This window comes from Centrocercus urophasianus, unplaced genomic scaffold (assembly GCF_019232065.1).
Source record: "Centrocercus urophasianus isolate 14NV4802_14NV808 unplaced genomic scaffold, USGS_Curo_1.0 seq_10, whole genome shotgun sequence".
Classification (NCBI taxonomy): domain Eukaryota; kingdom Metazoa; phylum Chordata; class Aves; order Galliformes; family Phasianidae; genus Centrocercus; species Centrocercus urophasianus.
The window spans coordinates 57,565,192-57,582,482 of record NW_024884142.1 but is presented as its reverse complement, the minus strand read 5'-3'; the positions used below and the strand labels follow the sequence as shown (position 1 = coordinate 57,582,482).

Below are 17,291 nucleotides of genomic sequence, written 5' to 3'. Positions count from 1 at the left end.
TGGAAAATAGACAACAGTATGTGCTCCCTCTACTGCTATTAAGAATACGCTTATAACATTGCTGAACTTTTGACATTCACTGAGTATTCCCGTTTACTTTCTCAAAACTAATCATGTCACCCAAATTCTCAGAATGGCAGCAGAAGGAAAGAGGAATGCAGGAGTCCACGCCACATCTGTTTTTAGAACTTTGCAAGGGACAGAGGACAGATCCATGCATCTCATTGCAGAACATATTTGATGTCTTGTCTGTTCTAGTATGTCTACTAGACATAGCAACCTTATGACTACTAGCTCCGAAGTTTTGAGTAAATTATCAGTGCATAATATAAGCATTTAAAATATATGCAGTATATAAAGGAACGTGGGGCACATACCATTTTTTTTTTTTTTTTTTTTTTTTTTTTGCACATACTTTGGCTCCATGGGTGGCTGTTTAGGCCAGTTACATACTAGCATTGTTCAGCTTTGCTGTTTGCCATTCCTCCCTCAAGGATACCAAACTTACTGTCAACGCAGGTGTTATGACTGTTGAGCAAGTAACTTCAGCTATCTCAGGCTAACCAGAGATTTTTCAGAGTATGAATGCGCCCGTGACCAGCTCACAGTCTTGTTCACCTCAAAAATAACTTGTTTGCATGATCCAAACTCATTGGTCATGGCATTTCCCAATGGATATGAGAGGTTGCTCTTACATTTAAAAAAAATGTTCATTTTCTTATGTGTAGAAAGCTTTTATACCTTCTGTAAATGCTGCCATACATGTATGACATCCAGCTGCCTCCATGATCCTCACTTTCTTAGAGCTTCACAACTCTTGTCAAACTCAGTTATTTCAAGATAATCATTTTTAGCTTGGACATAGGTCAAAACTCTTGAAGTTGTGTATGTCTACAAGGAAGATGGTGATAGAAGGAGGTATTGAAACACTGAATTTCTCCTTACTCAGAGCAGGATTTTTTCATTAAAGAAAAGAAAGAAAGGGTAAAGAACTTGTGCATGTCTCCAAAGCAAATGTATTTGTTAAATCACATTCTTCCACTTAAAATTCAAGGTACGTACCAAAGCTTCAAGCACTGTACTACAACTTGTTAAATGCAAGACTGCTAAGATCTTGTAGTCTTCATACTTTATTCTTTGGCATATAACTGATAGAAAAGAGAGTAGTGTTACCAGAAAATATAAGATATATAGGCTTTCAACCTAAAATAAAATCATATCCTTGAATTTTCCAGCTCTTGACTGATATTACTGTAATGCTACTCTGTGCCTCATAATATATTTTGGTAGAAAAGAAAACAATCTATGTAGGCTTGAAAATTCCATTAAGGGAATGTGAAGTTTTAGTAATCTTTTATTTTCCTTCCTGTATTCATTTTCCAGCGCATAGTAAGTTGTTTTGTATTGATCTAATTCAAGGTCACACTAGAAACCAAGTAGGTTGTGCTTGCTAGAAAGAGGCATGTACATTCCTGCTCAATTATTCCTGTTTACTGAATCTACATTATAAAGCACCCTGCTGTTACTGCTTCTTGCTATGCTGAAAAAAGCACACCTTTTTATGTTATTCCTTTGTAAGAGATGGGAAATAAGAATTGTTCTCTAGCGACTTTGAAATTTACTCCTCTTCTTAGCAACTCCTCAGTTAAGAGCCAGTTGGCAATCACACAGCTGCAGAGCTGGGTTTTGCACCTGTTTGGAGCTCTATTGAGATCAGTGGTGAAAGTTCCTTTTCCTGTGCGCCCAGTGAATCTGTGCAGTGGTACCAATGTTGTCTAAGCATGCACATTTGCAAGACTGAGATCTAAATACAGTTTTAAGTAGACATTTTTAAAAACTATCTCTCTCTAGAGAGATCTCATAGATTCAGTTAACAAAACTGGGCATCCAGAGAGTAATTCTAGCACCTTTCCTCTGAGAACTACTGAGTTGTAATTTTTGCATATTTGAACCTCAACAGGGAAAAGAGAAATCATTGGATATTTCTCCCTGTTTGCCCTGAACCAAACATTCCAGTTTTATTTATAGCTCATACTTTGTTTACCTTTTATTCTTAATGTGAATACAGATAGGCAACACTCACTATAAACTAAAGCATCTTCTGTCCTGAGACAATCCAGTAAGGAAAAACAAGGCAGATCTGTAAAACAGAAAATGCTTTGTGATTTTCAGCTCTAGAGCTGAATTCTGGTTTGCAGTCCTCTTTTACCTCCCCTGTTCATACTTCCCACATAACTCTCCTCTTAAGAGGCCAGATGATTTGTTCATCCTCTTTTGTGGTTCTTCATCCCTGTGCTCTCTTCACTACTCATTCTCACATTCTTGCTTATTTCCTACTATGAAATTACCACAAATAATCACTGCTTTGCACAAACCACATTCTGTTAGTAAAAGAAGGAACTGAACACTTGACAGTAAAGGGTGTGCATACACATTAGGCCTTACAAATGGAGGGCAATGATGGAGGTAGGGAAGCAGAATGCTTTCTATAGCAGTGTTTTACTGCTATATGTTAATGATTCTGAAAAGTGGCTGAATAATGCACCATCCAAACATTGCTTACATGTGAATTTTTAGCAGAGTTTGCTGTCTTTGTTGTACAGTTCTTCCTGGACACGCAGTTTTTTTTACCCACAGTTTTCTGTAAACAGGACAGGAACTCAATAATAATTTAGCAATAAGAAATGCTATTTATTGTGATTCTATTGCAAATCCTGAAGTGTTTGTTGTTTCTGAGAAATTCTAGTCCATAGTAAAATTTTATTCTTTGTATTGCAGGACAGTGACTCTCTTTATATTTCTTCCTTTGAAGGTATGATATTATGAACCTGCAGTACATAGAGCCCAATCGCTATGACTATGTCCTCATTGGAACTTGGCATGAGGGTGTCCTCAACATTGATGACTACAGGATTCAGATGAACAAGAGTGGAATGGTCCAATCAGTGTGCAGCGAGCCTTGCTTGAAGGGGCAGATAAAGGTGTGCATTAGACACTTTCTGCCATAAAAATATGAATTACCTAGCAATGCTCTTTCACTAAACTTAAGCAATTATCTTTCAAGACAAAGGACGTGTTACTTAGAACTTTCTTTTCTATAAGAAAGCCAAAAGGACAGAGGAACTCTTAGATAAACATTTTGTTCTTGGTGTCCCATACAAAGGCCCATGCTTTCTAAAACTGCCTTTTGTAATGACTGTATGGGAACTGCTGAATCATGGCCTGAACCTCTGTTTGATCACCTGAGGCGAGCACTGAGTCAGCCACAGGAGCACAGGTGAAGGTAATTCACCTGCGCTGGCAGAAGGGATGGAGCCTGGCTCCACCTCTCCTAGACCCATTTAAGAGCTGACCACCGGGGGAAAGGGTCTCTTCTGGAGATCCCTCCTCTGGAGTTTTGTAGTGAGCCCAGAACACAGGTAAGAATTCTATCTACTCTCTTTTTGTTATTATAATCGGGTTTGCCAAACTCTCTTGTTTATTTTGTAATTGTAACATCTTTATGTTCAGTGGCTATACAACTGATGCAGACTCTTCCAGGAATACAAGACTGAATTAAATTTTACCTTATATGAGAAAGAATGAAATCTTCGTTTAGTCATTGTCTACAATGGTCAGTGGCTAGGATTCACTTGGGGACAAATCCTTAAAATAGCGTAACCCATGAGAATCCACTATTTTGTTTCAACAATAACATCTACAAGAAAAAGGAGAAAACAGAACCCTGTTTATATCTCATGTTCACAACAGAAGGTATGGAAACAAAAATGAAATCACAAACAGTAGCATTTGAATCATACTGCAAATATTTTGCCACCTGCCATGTGTGGATGACATAAAGACATGTTCTACCACTATCAAAATATTATGGATGTTGTAAGCTTAAAACAGCAAGAAGCCTGTTAAGGAATGTCACCTTAGAAATGCCTTTTTCTTTTTAATTTCATACAATAGGAACACTTGCAGCTTTTAAATTGTGTATTGTTGCTATTAGCAATTGATGATTAATTATTTAGCAAAGGCTTAGTGAAATTCCCTATCAAACTTGGAGGGGAAGCAGTATTGTATTTACTGCCCTCCAAAACATCTTTTCTCTGTTTCTGAGATTGTGCAGTTTGTGTATGTGGATATATGTAAACAACATGTATACAAAATGCCAGCTTCAGCTCCTGTTGAAATCTATTGGAAAGTTTCCATAGAATGCAGAACACCCACAAAGCCATCATTTCATCATTTAATAAAACAAAATCTTTTATTTCACTTAATAATAAGAATAATAAGTTATATTTATATAACTTTATTTATATAATAAATAATAAGTTATTATTAAGAATAATAACTTATTCTGCATATCGATGAATACAAAGATCCTGGAGCAAAGGCTGAATTCCTCCTTTCTGACACAGGCAGAGTCTTTGGTGCAGCTCAAGATATCCTTAACCTTTCTTGCATCCCCCATGTAGTGAACCTAGCAGCCGAGATGAGGAAGCAATTTTCAACATCGGATTACTGCACTTAGCAGCATCCACATGAGAGAAAGATACAGCTTTCAGGGACACTTGTCTCCAAAAGAGCTGTTCTGAACTGTGTTCTTGCTCACCGCATACTGGTTTTATTTTCTACTAGAACAAAATACATCGTTTTTTTAGTTTGATTTTTAATTTGCTTATATTTTAATTTCTATCTACACTGATGTGGTGAGCCCCAAAGAGACTTCATTGTAAATAAGAATTTGAATGCCTGTATTTCTATCTGTGCATATATATAATGATAGTATATATAAATGCATGAATCACTTTGTTCTAACCTTTGACTTAGTTTACTGCTTTTTACTATGCAGAAGATGTTAAGTGTTCACTGAATGACTTGTCCTGACCAGAACCATCTCCCAGATTAAACCTCCTCTCAAGTTTGATTGGAAATGTAACACTGTGCCACTGTAAAGTACAAAACCATTTTTTGTTTTGGTAACCTCAGGGAAGAAACAACACCACAATACCAAATACCAGCATAGAACAAAATGAAGTTATGTATATATATATCATCCTTGATCACAATTTCTAGCACAGAGAGGCAGATACAGAATAAGGACAAATATTTTGTCATTGTTTGCAATGTCCCACACACAGAAATCCTATCATATTTTAAACAATGCAGGCAGTATGTATTTACTGTGGGAAGCTCTGTGCTGTCTTATACAGGATCGTTGTTGAGGGTATGTTTTGCATTTCAGGTGATCAGGAAAGGAGAAGTGAGCTGCTGCTGGATTTGCACTGCTTGCAAAGAGAATGAATTTGTTCAGGATGAATTCACTTGTAAAGCCTGTGAACTTGGCTGGTGGCCAAACGCTGAACTGACAGGTAGGGAGGTGTCCCTCAAAATGTGTTCCTTCTTGACAGGGTACAATAAGAATGGAGTGTGTTGAAGAATAAGGTGTTAATATGCAAAGATGTTAAAGGAAAAAACTTCCCAAGGCACATCAAGTTGAACTGTGCTGTATCTTTTGGCTCAATTCAACAGCAGTGACAAAGATGAAATTTGTACCTAGATAAAATGACGTACTGTGTCTGTTCCTCCCTTTCAGTTAACATAAGTATTAATAAAGCTGCTAAAAATACTAATGAACTTAGCAGAATTTGCTGCAATTTTAGCAGTGATAATCACAAGGGCTCAGAGCATCATTGTCAGATTGACTTGATACGCTTTCTGCTCATTCTGTCATGCAAATAGTAATACTTCATTTGGAATTTCTGAGCTTTCAAAAACTGTCAGAATTTCCTTTGGTATGAGCATCATTCTCTCTGAACCCACCACCACAGGGAAAATCAACGTAATCCTAAGAAAGACAGACGAACGAAAGGGAAAACTTGGAAAGGAGGAGCAAGAACTTGTCTTCCCTGGGTATATGGTTTAAATGAGTCGTATGCTATGGCATCTTTCTCTTATTTTGTACCCACTTGGGGGAAACTGCCCATACCTGCTCTGAGCTTTGCACTAGCCATGACCTCAAGGAAACAGATGTAATGCACTGAGAAGTACCACCTTGATCTGGGAAGCTGCTTTGTAAAGACCTTATCCCATGTTAAATCTGCAGATTTTCACTGCCAGAGCATCATAGTCAAAGAAACTATCTGACTGTGTAGCTGAAGAGCAGCTGTGCAACTTACTTATTGTCCTTTAATATAACTGGGTGGCAACCAAATGTTGCTTCAGCACTACAGATAAGTGATATTAAGCAAATTCACTGAAACCAAATGAACTTCCAGGAGATTTCCTCTGGAAGGGGAAACTGACCATTTCTCCAGCTAAAAATGTATTATAAATCACAAAACAAACAAAAAACTGGAAAAATTGAGATGTTCCCTATTGCATTAGTTTTCCTTTTTGTTTTCTTTTGTTTGTGTGTTTGTCGGTTTGGGTATTGGTTTGTTTAAATGGAAAATAAGCTGTGGTTTTGTACCACGTGTGTGTGTCTATATCCTGTAACTCTGACTCAAATAGTCCCTTTCCCTCTCTTACTCTGATGTGCAATTGAACTTCTTTCAGCAAGTCTTGTCAGGATACAGAAATCTCAGTGATCATTCTGTTCTTTCAGGTTTCACATAAATGGGCAGTAGAAAGAGAAGTCTTTAAAAAATACCTTCTGTAAGGGTCACAGTTGTGGATAAAAATATTATTTTTCTAAACCCTAGAAAATCTAGAGCATATAGAGTTATATATCTTGAATGCTAGAAGATAAAATTCAATGCTACTATCTATGACACCCATGTCTGCTAGTGCTAAATCAGAACCATGCTCTTTTAGTTTTGGAGGTTTGCAGAATTGTTTGTATCTACTATTCAGGGAAGAAAACTAGAGCTTCTTTTAAATCAATAAGGCAGAACAAGAACACGGTGGGAGATCAATGTGTACTTGAATGAATATGGTTGCCCAAAGTAGCTCAAATAGGGGCATGTCAAAATGACAGGCACTGCTGAAAGGAATTGAAGAAAACATGAGTACTGGAAAAAATCTCAGGGGCATGTTGCAATCTATTAACTTTTAATGAAATCAGTAAGTGACCTGCTGAGTCGTGTTTCTTCTCAGCAAAGAGACTGGGCTGCTGCTGTCCTAAAATTGCAGTAGCGTCAGTCAAGTAATGGCACAGCCATCAACTGATTTCCTAGAGAACCTCAAAATGGCAGCATTGGCAGATGTACAGTTTCTGTACAGCTGCTTCACTCTGGGGAAAGATTTTTAACCCCTTCGTATCTACTTGAATTGCAGTAGGAATTACAAAGTTACAGAGAGAAACTACTGGTATCCTGCCCTTTAGCAAAGGGAAATTCAGCTAAACAAACTCTGGCTTTTGGGCTTTGCTGGCATCTCCACTGGAACCTTTTAATTTGAAATTCCTCTTTGTTTCTAGCATTTTTTTTCCCCCCATCAAATATGTTTTTGGTTTTTTTTTTTTTTTTTTTAATTTTTTTGTTGTATTCACACCCTTCCATTCTAGACACAGACATTAACATCTTGCATTCCAGGTAGTACTTCCCTTTGCCTTAAATCATAAATGCTAAACATGTATGCAGTTTTATTCACAATTTTCCATTACAGATAGACTTTGAAATTATTAGACCTTGTAGGAAACGTGAATTGCATACTAACCTGTTTCCCAAGACGTGCTTTTCAAGGTTCTCATTTTTTCCATTTGAAACCAAACTATGCAGCCCAGCGTTCCTTTCCTGATATTAAATTTTATTTTTAAATATAAAATGTTTTGCTTACTTCCCCTAAAAAAGTGGTCATTGGAGTTAGCAGACATAAAGAACTTCTCACCATAAATAACAAACTGTATATTTAACCTAACCTGACAAATGGTCAGTAACAATAGTACCTAAAGGTCTTGTGCCAAGAAGTGCCATCCTTTACAGGTCATAAGCTGTATAAGAACAGTGAATATCAAGCTAGTATACCCAGTTTTCTTCACTTTAAACAAGCAAGGAGAGGAAGTTTTATAGAACTATCATAAAATGGATTACCTGGGATGCTTTAATGACCTCAGAAAATATATTGGAGAGTTGTATTGGTTTTGCAGTATGAATATAATTTTAAAAAGTTTTTTAAAAAAAAGTGAAAATCGATTAGCTTTCTACTCAGGGAGATGATTCATGGTTAAACTGTAGGGGACAATAATAGATGAAAAATACCAAACAGCTTTTTACTAGAAACTTTTAACAGTGAAGTTTTTGCTACTGATTATCTACTTTTAAAAATTTTCATTTTTTTTAATGCATATAATTTGTAAGCATACTGTTTCCTGAGTATCTTCCCCCATCTCAACACACTTCCTGAGTCCACTGTCCCCCAGATGGCAAATGATCCACCTTCACAGATGCTGACAACCAACAACTGTTTGCTGATATAAGCAGTAAAGGCACCTTTTTTTTTTTTTTTTTTTTTTTTGCAATGTTTGTAGCATATGTGGCTCTTGGGGCTTGCTGGTGCACAGGAATTGCACTGATGCAACAAAACAGGTTTCTAAAACCCTGCAGTGGATAAGTTTAAAGCGATCGATATACTTACCCACGTGCTGAATCAGGGCTATGGCTCTGAACACGTTTAAGACTGAATGAGTATGGCTTACATTGCTAAGCACACACTGAAATGTAAGCCTTCCAGCAACCACATGCTTCTTGTTAAAGGAAAGAGCTTTGCATGTGTTAATCAAAGAACAATTAATTCACTTTTGTATCAAACTAAGAGCCAATTCCCACTCTGGGCTGCTGCAGCCAGTGGCCAGAGCTCCTAATTCTAGTAAAAATTTTTGTGATTGCATTTCGCCACAAAAATACTGGTTGGAAGAACAGTTTCTCCCCACCTGCCTGAATCCTGAGCAAAATTCCTTTTCCTTATAAAATACATCTTCCAGATGCATGCACCACCATTCTTACTGTTCTTGATGTTACAGGTGATGCATAGCATTACCTGTATTTAAGTCAGACCAGTACTTTTAGATACAAAGAGTTCAGAATGGTAAGGCATTCTTTCCTTTCAAATGACATTGGAAGACATTAAAAGCCTGTGCAGAAATTTTCCATGTCAGGACTTTGCCTCAGGCTGACTCTTATACTCTTTTTCTAAAATCTTTTTTAAAATTTCAACTAAACCCTTTTCTTTCTGACAGTGATATCACAACAAAATTTTGTTCTCTCAACCCTGATCTATACCTCAACTTGCTTATGGACAACTTTACATTTTCTTGTATTATTGATAATGTTTTTCTTTGTCATCATGTGGAAGATGTACCTTGATTGAGAAGAATTCTGGGTGTCAGAAGCTTTCATACAGGAAGACTTCTGCAGATATGCACCACACTGAGGAGGGAAGGGCTGAGTGTGGCTTTTCTATTAACAAAATCAAGACCTTATTAAGATTCAGCAATGAGACAGAGTTTTTTTTTTTTTAAAAAAAAAAAAAAAAAACCAATTTTTTTTTTTTAAAACAAATTTTTTTTTTTTTTTTTTAACTAAAATCGCCTTCAGTAAAATGTGCTGTGTCTTTATTCTTGTTTTGATAAAGATTAAATTAACTTGGGGAGGTTAAATGCTGCCATTCTGATTTGCAATAATCCTGTCCCTGCTGAAATAAAGTTTTGGTGCTCTTTGTCTGTGATCTGTTCCCAGCCCTGCCTTTGGTATGCTGGACTTGTCAGCATGTCTTCCAATGAATAGTAGAAGAAATATTTCATTTCTCCTTGTAGCATCATAAGCCAATGTTTGACTCACTCAGAACTAATGGTATTTTTTGAAAATATTTTGTCTAATCTTTCTTATGTTGTGGTTCACTCATCTGTAAAGTGGTCTTAATAGTCCATGATATATAGGCAAAAGCCAATGTTTGGATTATAGTAGAAGCCGAAAATAAAAGTTCTCTCTTCAAGCAGGTAACTTTCTAACACTCTGTTTCTTTTCTGTACACTGCAGGCTGTGAACCCATTCCTGTAAAATATCTTCAGTGGAGCAATATAGAATCTATTGTGGCTGTGGTCTTTTCCTGCCTGGGGATCCTGGTCACCATGTTTGTCACCCTTATCTTTGTGCTCTACAGGGACACGCCTGTTGTCAAATCCTCCAGCCGGGAGCTCTGCTACATAATCCTTGCTGGCATCTTTCTGGGTTATGTCTGCCCTTTCACCCTTATCGCAAAACCCACCACAATATCCTGCTACCTCCAGCGCCTTCTGGTGGGTCTCTCTTCTGCCATGTGCTATTCTGCCCTTGTGACCAAAACCAACCGCATTGCACGCATTCTGGCAGGCAGCAAAAAGAAGATTTGTACCCGCAAGCCACGCTTCATGAGTGCGTGGGCCCAAGTGGTCATTGCCTCCATTTTGATCAGTGTGCAGTTGACACTGGTGGTCACGCTGATCATCCTGGAGCCCCCGATGCCCATCCTCTCCTATCCCAGCATTAAGGAAGTTTACCTTATCTGCAACACCAGCAATTTGGGTGTCGTGGCTCCTGTGGGCTACAATGGACTCCTCATCATGAGCTGCACTTACTATGCCTTTAAGACTCGCAATGTGCCTGCCAATTTCAACGAGGCCAAGTACATTGCATTCACCATGTATACCACTTGTATCATCTGGCTGGCCTTTGTACCTATCTATTTTGGGAGCAACTACAAGATCATCACCACTTGCTTTGCAGTGAGCCTGAGTGTGACAGTGGCCCTGGGGTGCATGTTCACTCCTAAGATGTACATCATCATAGCCAAGCCCGAGAGGAACGTCCGCAGTGCCTTCACCACCTCAGATGTGGTGCGTATGCATGTCGGGGATGGCAAGGCACCTTGCAAGTCCAACACTTTCCTCAACATATTCCGGAGAAAGAAACCAGGGGCTGGAAATCCAAAGTAAGTGCTTGACTGAAGATACACGTATCTCTGTATTGTATGTCCCTCTCTTTGCCATCCTATCTTGGTTGACCATGTTTTTCTGAGTAGTAAGGTATGTAATATTTCTTCATCTCACATGTAGCAGAAAAGGTAGAAATTATCCTTTATATCTAAATTTTGGTTGGATGTTGATATGTTGCTTCTCATTTTCTTCACTGTTCTAAAGGCAGCCCTGTATACAATTCCCTCTACCTCTAGGACAGGGCAGGCAGTGGAAAAGTAACTAATTTCCAAATTCATCTTCTTCTATCTCTCCCTATATGCAAGGGGGACTCAAACCCCTACAGTTGCTCTGCCCTGTTCTCCAAACCAAGGTGCAAGTGCTGCCTTTTGGGAAAGGAAACCAGAAATCTGTGTCTGAGTGGCTGTAAATCATGTGCGGTTGTCTAAGGCCACTAAGGTTTGTGTGTGAAAGCTGAAGTTTGAACATTGGTTTGTAAGGTAGTGTTTTGTTATAGTCCACTTGATTGTCATCCAAAAGCACCCTTCATAATATTCCTATGCTTTATTTAATACTCAGAATTATGAGCAAGTCTCTTAATCATCAGCAGTGTAAACTTGTCCGTGTTCCCAAACCCAGTGTTTGTGTGAAAAGTTGCACTAATGGTGAATATGGGTTTGCATTCACATCTGTTAAGCTTGTTATTCCTCTTGCTAAAAATTGAAAACAGCCAAACTGCAGCAGAGGGAAAGAGACAACTGTCGGTTCCAGCATCTTCCTGTGAGCAGCAGTCTCAATGTTTATGCTTTTTATGATCTTATCCCACTTTCATCTTTAAAGAAGCACAACAGGGCTAAACATGAACTTAGGTTTTTTCCCCTCATAATTTAAAATAAATATCAAAATAATAAAGAACCAGTGAAGTCCACATAAATTCAGTTAATTTCCATCTCTTTGGGATTTGTAGGTTTCTCTGAGTGGCATGCACTGGTTTTGATTTTTTTTTTTTTTGCATTAGAATGATTTTTGCATGTTTGTATGGGAACTGCTGAATTATGGCCTGAACCTCTGATTGACCACTTGAGGCAAGCAATGAGTCAGCCCTGGGAGCACAGGTGAAGACAATTCTCCTGCGCTAGCGGAAGGGGTGAAGCCTGGCTCTACCTCTCCTAGACCCCATTTAAGAGCTGACTACCAGTGGGGAAGGATCTCTACTGGAGATTGCTTCTCTTACAGACTTCTCAGTAAGCTCAGTATAAGGGTAAGCTTTCCATCCATTCTTCTTTAGTGTGATAACTTGTTTAGCCTAACTTTCCTGTATATATCTTTATTATAACATCTGTGTATTCATTGATTACATGCATGTTCTGGAGATAGAAGGGCAAGGCTGAAGGCAATACCATACAAAACAGACAAGATAATGGCAAAGAAACGAATGGGTACATATGTAACCCAAATACACAACTCACTGTTCCATGGAATTTCAACTCCCAAGCCATTCAGAGAAAGTTGGGAGTAGAAGGCAGTTGTGAGGGATCCCCTTGCAAGTAAACAGACTCCCTTTTGTGGTAGACTGCCAAAAACCTCTAGTTCATTAGCTTGATTTCCTTGTTCAGATGAAGCTTCATCTACTTTCCTCTCATTCTGTGAACACTGGATTGGGTCTTAACACGTCTGTAAGAAACTAGGGTGGTGTGTCTGCAGTGTAATCTCTGGCTGCTGCTATCTTTAAGGCATGTCTGGCAAAAAAAACTATTGAGTATTTTACATTATGAGTGACTTAGTAACTAATTCTTCATTATTCTTTATTGTGCTCACTGTTCTTTTACCTTCCTGAAAGAAAACTATGCTTTAAAAAATACGGAGATACTGTACTTTAGAATCCAGTTTGCAACATGAGAAAACATTTCTCCCTCTTTAAAAAAGCCTGCTTCCATTCATCATTGTCACTTTTATAAAACAACAGAGCTTACCTGAGCTTTTAGGAAAAATATTTGTTGCATAATTTTAGCAAGCATTTCTTGACCTCTGTTGAGCCTGTGTGAATGATATATAGCCAGGAAGCCCACAGATTTTTAAAGACTAAAAACCCAACAATTATTTACTTTGAGTTTTATTTTTGTCTGATGTCTAGGGTCCAGCTCCTGTGCCAAGCAAAAAAATACTGAGAAAACCAACTTGCTAGAACTTTGTAAGCATCTAGCTAACTCAAATATATGTTTGCATCCTTCCTGAAATTGGACTTGAAACAATTGAAAATACCAACAGGAGCAGTCTCCAGGAAAATTTTTCATGTCTTTCGTTATCTGACAAAACTTAAGATTAATTTTCCAGTTTTCTCTCAATAATTTAAATTAATTGTTTGTTGTTAGGCTTCTTTATTTTGTAATTGGCCTTCCCTATGGCCATATATCCCTCTCTGTAAGTGGCAGGCAGTGTTTCACTCAGATCATCTGTTTTCCAGCTGTTTTCTTTTCTGTTTTCTTGTCATCTGTTCTTTTGCATACCAGCTAGTTTTTCTACTTTTTAATTTTCATCCCTCTTTTCCTGTTTGGACTGATCTTGTCTGCTTATCCAGTGAATTCCAATTCCTCCCTCTAAATAGGAAAGCACATTCATTTACACTAAAATAGTGTGCAGGTATGGATTTAAATTGAGTTAACTTTAAAATTGGAAACCAGTTTCAGTATGCAGGGGCAAGTCAAACTGATATAAACCTTGTACTTGCCTGCAACGTTGTGCAATTAGCTTAGCTAGTGTAACTTTGGATGCGCAGGAAACCAACCAGCTTTTCCTTTTTCCTTCCTGAAATATAACAGAAGAATTAACCAAGGAAGTCTATTAGCATGGGATCTATTAATCAATAGAAAACTCCCCATTGCACCTAATGCTGATACAGAGGTCAGAATATCCTTCTGAAAATTGGCTATCTCAGCTGAACTACAAACACAGTTCCAATGAAGATGTTCAGTAACATTGATCTTCAACTTAAATAAGAAAGTGCTTTGCTTTTCCTTATCTGAGGCACTCTAAAATGCTGTCTGCTATCATGAGGGTATGAACTCTCTTGTTTGGTTGAGTTGAATTGTGAGCAGTTACAGACAGCACTGTTTTAAACAGAGGTGGCTAGGAATTTTCCATGGGGTACGTTTTCCATCAGAAAATTCTGGCCCCTTAAAACATTTCAGAGAATTGAATTTTGACAGGAAGGATGTTCTTCATGCCAGAAATATATATATATTTTTTTTCTTTTTCTTCCCCCCTACATGAGGATGAAAAAATTAGAAACTGTGAGGGAATTGTACCACAACAGTCACTAAGACTGTTAAGGTACTCAGTTAAATTAAGAGCACCTCCTTCAGAACTCAAGTGAATGTCCTACAGCTGCACCATGCACTGTTCCAGGGCAAATCTCCCCCTTTCTCTCTATTCTTGACCATCAGTGTGTCCTGGAGAACAGAAAAAAGTTCTGATGCAAACCCTAGAGATATGCTCTGTATTATTCTGTGAGACAGTTTGAATCTGGGTCTGAGAGATCCCTAGTGAATGTTGTCAGTACTAAGATACTGTCAGTCTCTTCCGCTTGTCAAATGAATATTTAAATATTTATTAAAAATGGAACAGCTCCATCAGAAGAGATAGAGTGATCTCTGCTGCTTTTATTGGAGCTGTGTGGGGGCATTTATTGCTGGTGTGTGCTGCTTGGTGACATTACAACATCTACTGTCTGTTACAGAATGATGACATAGCATTTCTTTAGGAGAGTCTTTTTCATCTCCTTTCCAGCTGTGAGACTGTAACTTTCTGATGTAGATCTTGCTGTGATCATTGATCACTGACTATGAATACTACTTTGGTCTGTGAAGGTCAATCATGCTGAAGAGCAGCACTCCTATGAAGTGCCTGTAAGAAACAAGGGCAGATATGTAGGAGGGAGGACTAAGGAGGGATGCAGCTCAGTTGGAAGTGAATTCCCTACATCTTCACCATAATTGCCTGCAGCACTCTTCTACAACATAAATCACCAAGGAAGTGGTGCTTTTTTCTGGTCTACATGTGGAAAAAAATAACCAGTGATACTGAAGATGATAATCTTCAGAATTCTCCACTCTTCTCTAGCTATTGCTTCAAGTGGACCCTGTTTGGCGCACGGGAGGCTGGAGGGTGTCTTGCATTGCTTTTCTATACTCCACACATGCACTTCAGATAGAGCTTGAGATGCGCAGCAAGACTTACCTCTTTCCCATACTTCCTGCTAAGGGGGAATTGGAATAAGTTCTCTGTGGGTAATTAGCTAGAGGTTTGGTGGTAATGCAAAGCAATTGCTTTGGTTTTTGTGTATAAGTTGTTTAAAATTTTTTGATTAGGAGTCTAGGTCTGGACAGAATTTTAGTGCACTCTGAGTCAACAGAAGTAAGGACTTGGCAAAATTTGAGTTGAAGGGAAAGCCAAGTAGCAAAGACTCACTGTGTGGTCAGGACTTTGCATTAATGTTTGAGTCATCTCTATACCCCCTTCTACCTTTAATACATCTGCATTCAATTATTTTTCCTCCAACTCCCTGCATTGAAAAATGAATGACTGTTTTTAAATACTTCTAAGCACATATTTTTAATTTATTTTTTGGACATTTTGTCTGTCCATGCCTCTAGGTTGCTCTCTAAGCAGTATTGGGAAAGTGACTTGAGCCAAAGGTCTCTCAAAAGGACTGTATTTTTCTCCAACAAAAGGGTCAGGCAACCCAACATCTCCAACTATGTTGTCCCTGACTTTCTGTTTCTGATCTTCATCCGTTCTCTATGTGGACTGTGAAATTTAGCTGGGATTCAAGTTTCTCAGCTATCATTAGTAATACATATGCTCCCTTAACAGGGCTGAGGGAGCCATCTGCTTTTTTCTCCTGCTAGTTATAAAATTGTCTCCAGGTGTTCATAAATTACTCTCTCTCTTTAAAATGACTCGCTTAGTTGCTATTTCATCTTGAGCAAGCTATGATGGTATGCTATGTTTTTCTGGGACTCGCTTCACTTGGCAACACAGAGTCCAGAAAAGCTTTTGGACTTCACCTCCTTCTATTTCAAAGCCACCCACAGACAAACAGCAAGGGGAATCTTAGCATAACTACAGTCAGAAGGTAGGACACTTTGTTTCACTGTTTAAGGTGGTAGGAGGAAGCAAATGTACTGTGCAGCATGACAGGAGTTGAAGCTTCTGGAAACAAAGAGTAAATGTTCAACATGTTCAGTTACAGTCAAACCAGTGCGGATTTTTTACATCCTCTCTGTTCCAAATCAAGTGTCTCATCATAGGAGGAGATGGCTGGGAGTATTCTTTTTTCTCATTCTCAAGTTACTACTCCAGGCAGTCAATAAGGTATCTTAAGTAAGGGGTTACGGAGGCAAGAGGATAAGGGAGAGAGGTAGGAACAGAAAATGAAAAAAAAACTTTAATGCAGGGAAGGTGATGTGTTTTGTCCTGACCTCTGTGAAATCAAACAAAAACAATCTCAATTTGGCACAGCTGTGCAGAGAATATTTCACTCTGGTTAAAATGCATCAAAAGATCTGTAAAAAGATGGCTTATTGGAAAGTGCAAGGAGAATTGATAATAGCCATTGTATCTTCTCATTTGAAATAGAATATATTTCTAAACTCCAGGACATAAGCCCAATCTGAGAAGTCTACAATATGGTTTATTTTTTTCAGTCCTAAACTGCAATACATAGTACGCACCATGTAAGAGTTATCTTTAAATATTTGTTGTATAGGTCGGTTTCTCTGGTGTAGTTTTATCTTCCTATGGCACATCCAGATAAGTATAGAGACAATCACTGAATCTAATAGAAAACTGACTAGCTTGTTAACAGTTTAGAATCTTAAACTGATGCAGTGAGCAAATTTCACAAGTACTGTGATGTCCACAATAATGACATGCCATTTATTTTAACCATAACATACTCTGGAACACACTAAATTTAAGGCGCTTTCAAGAACAGCTTTAAATTTGTGGTGTGCACAGCTGTTCTGTTAAGGCTTTATGAGACACTTTTGAAGCAGCAGAGAGGTTGTGATCTCCTGCTAGATGCAAATAGAGCAAAGACTAAATGGGGGGGGAGGGGGGGGAGATAGTGGGGAAAAAATAATACAAAATAGGTTAGGTTGCCTATTTAAATTATTCATTTGTCATTGTATGCTTGATCACCTCAATAACCCAGCAATAAAAGTCTAGGCCTCACTTTTGGTGAAAGGTGCAGGGTACGGTGCTGGTCCACAGCCATGCATGCGTGGCTGTGTGTTCCCTAGCCCCACGTCAGGGCATCATGACCACAGGGCTCTTGATCTGTCCCTGTGTCCCTGCCCAGAGTAGGCAAATGCTCCTGCTGCTGGGCAGATGCAGAAGTGGCAGCTTTGAT

At 38.4% G+C, this 17,291-nt stretch overlaps 1 protein-coding gene across 3 annotated transcripts in view; it reads left to right on the top strand.

The window, feature by feature from the left end:
• The window catches only part of GRM1 (glutamate metabotropic receptor 1), a 174,662-nt gene that overhangs the window by 135,426 nt on the left and 21,945 nt on the right, over nucleotides 1-17,291 (top strand). For all 3 annotated transcript variants that reach the window (XM_042820232.1, XM_042820250.1, XM_042820240.1), the window contains exons 5-7: nucleotides 2,813-2,981; nucleotides 5,234-5,360; nucleotides 9,966-10,896. In XM_042820232.1, the coding sequence (XP_042676166.1) occupies nucleotides 2,813-2,981; nucleotides 5,234-5,360; nucleotides 9,966-10,896 (1,227 nt within the window). The remainder of the gene's footprint in view (nucleotides 1-2,812; nucleotides 2,982-5,233; nucleotides 5,361-9,965; nucleotides 10,897-17,291) is intronic.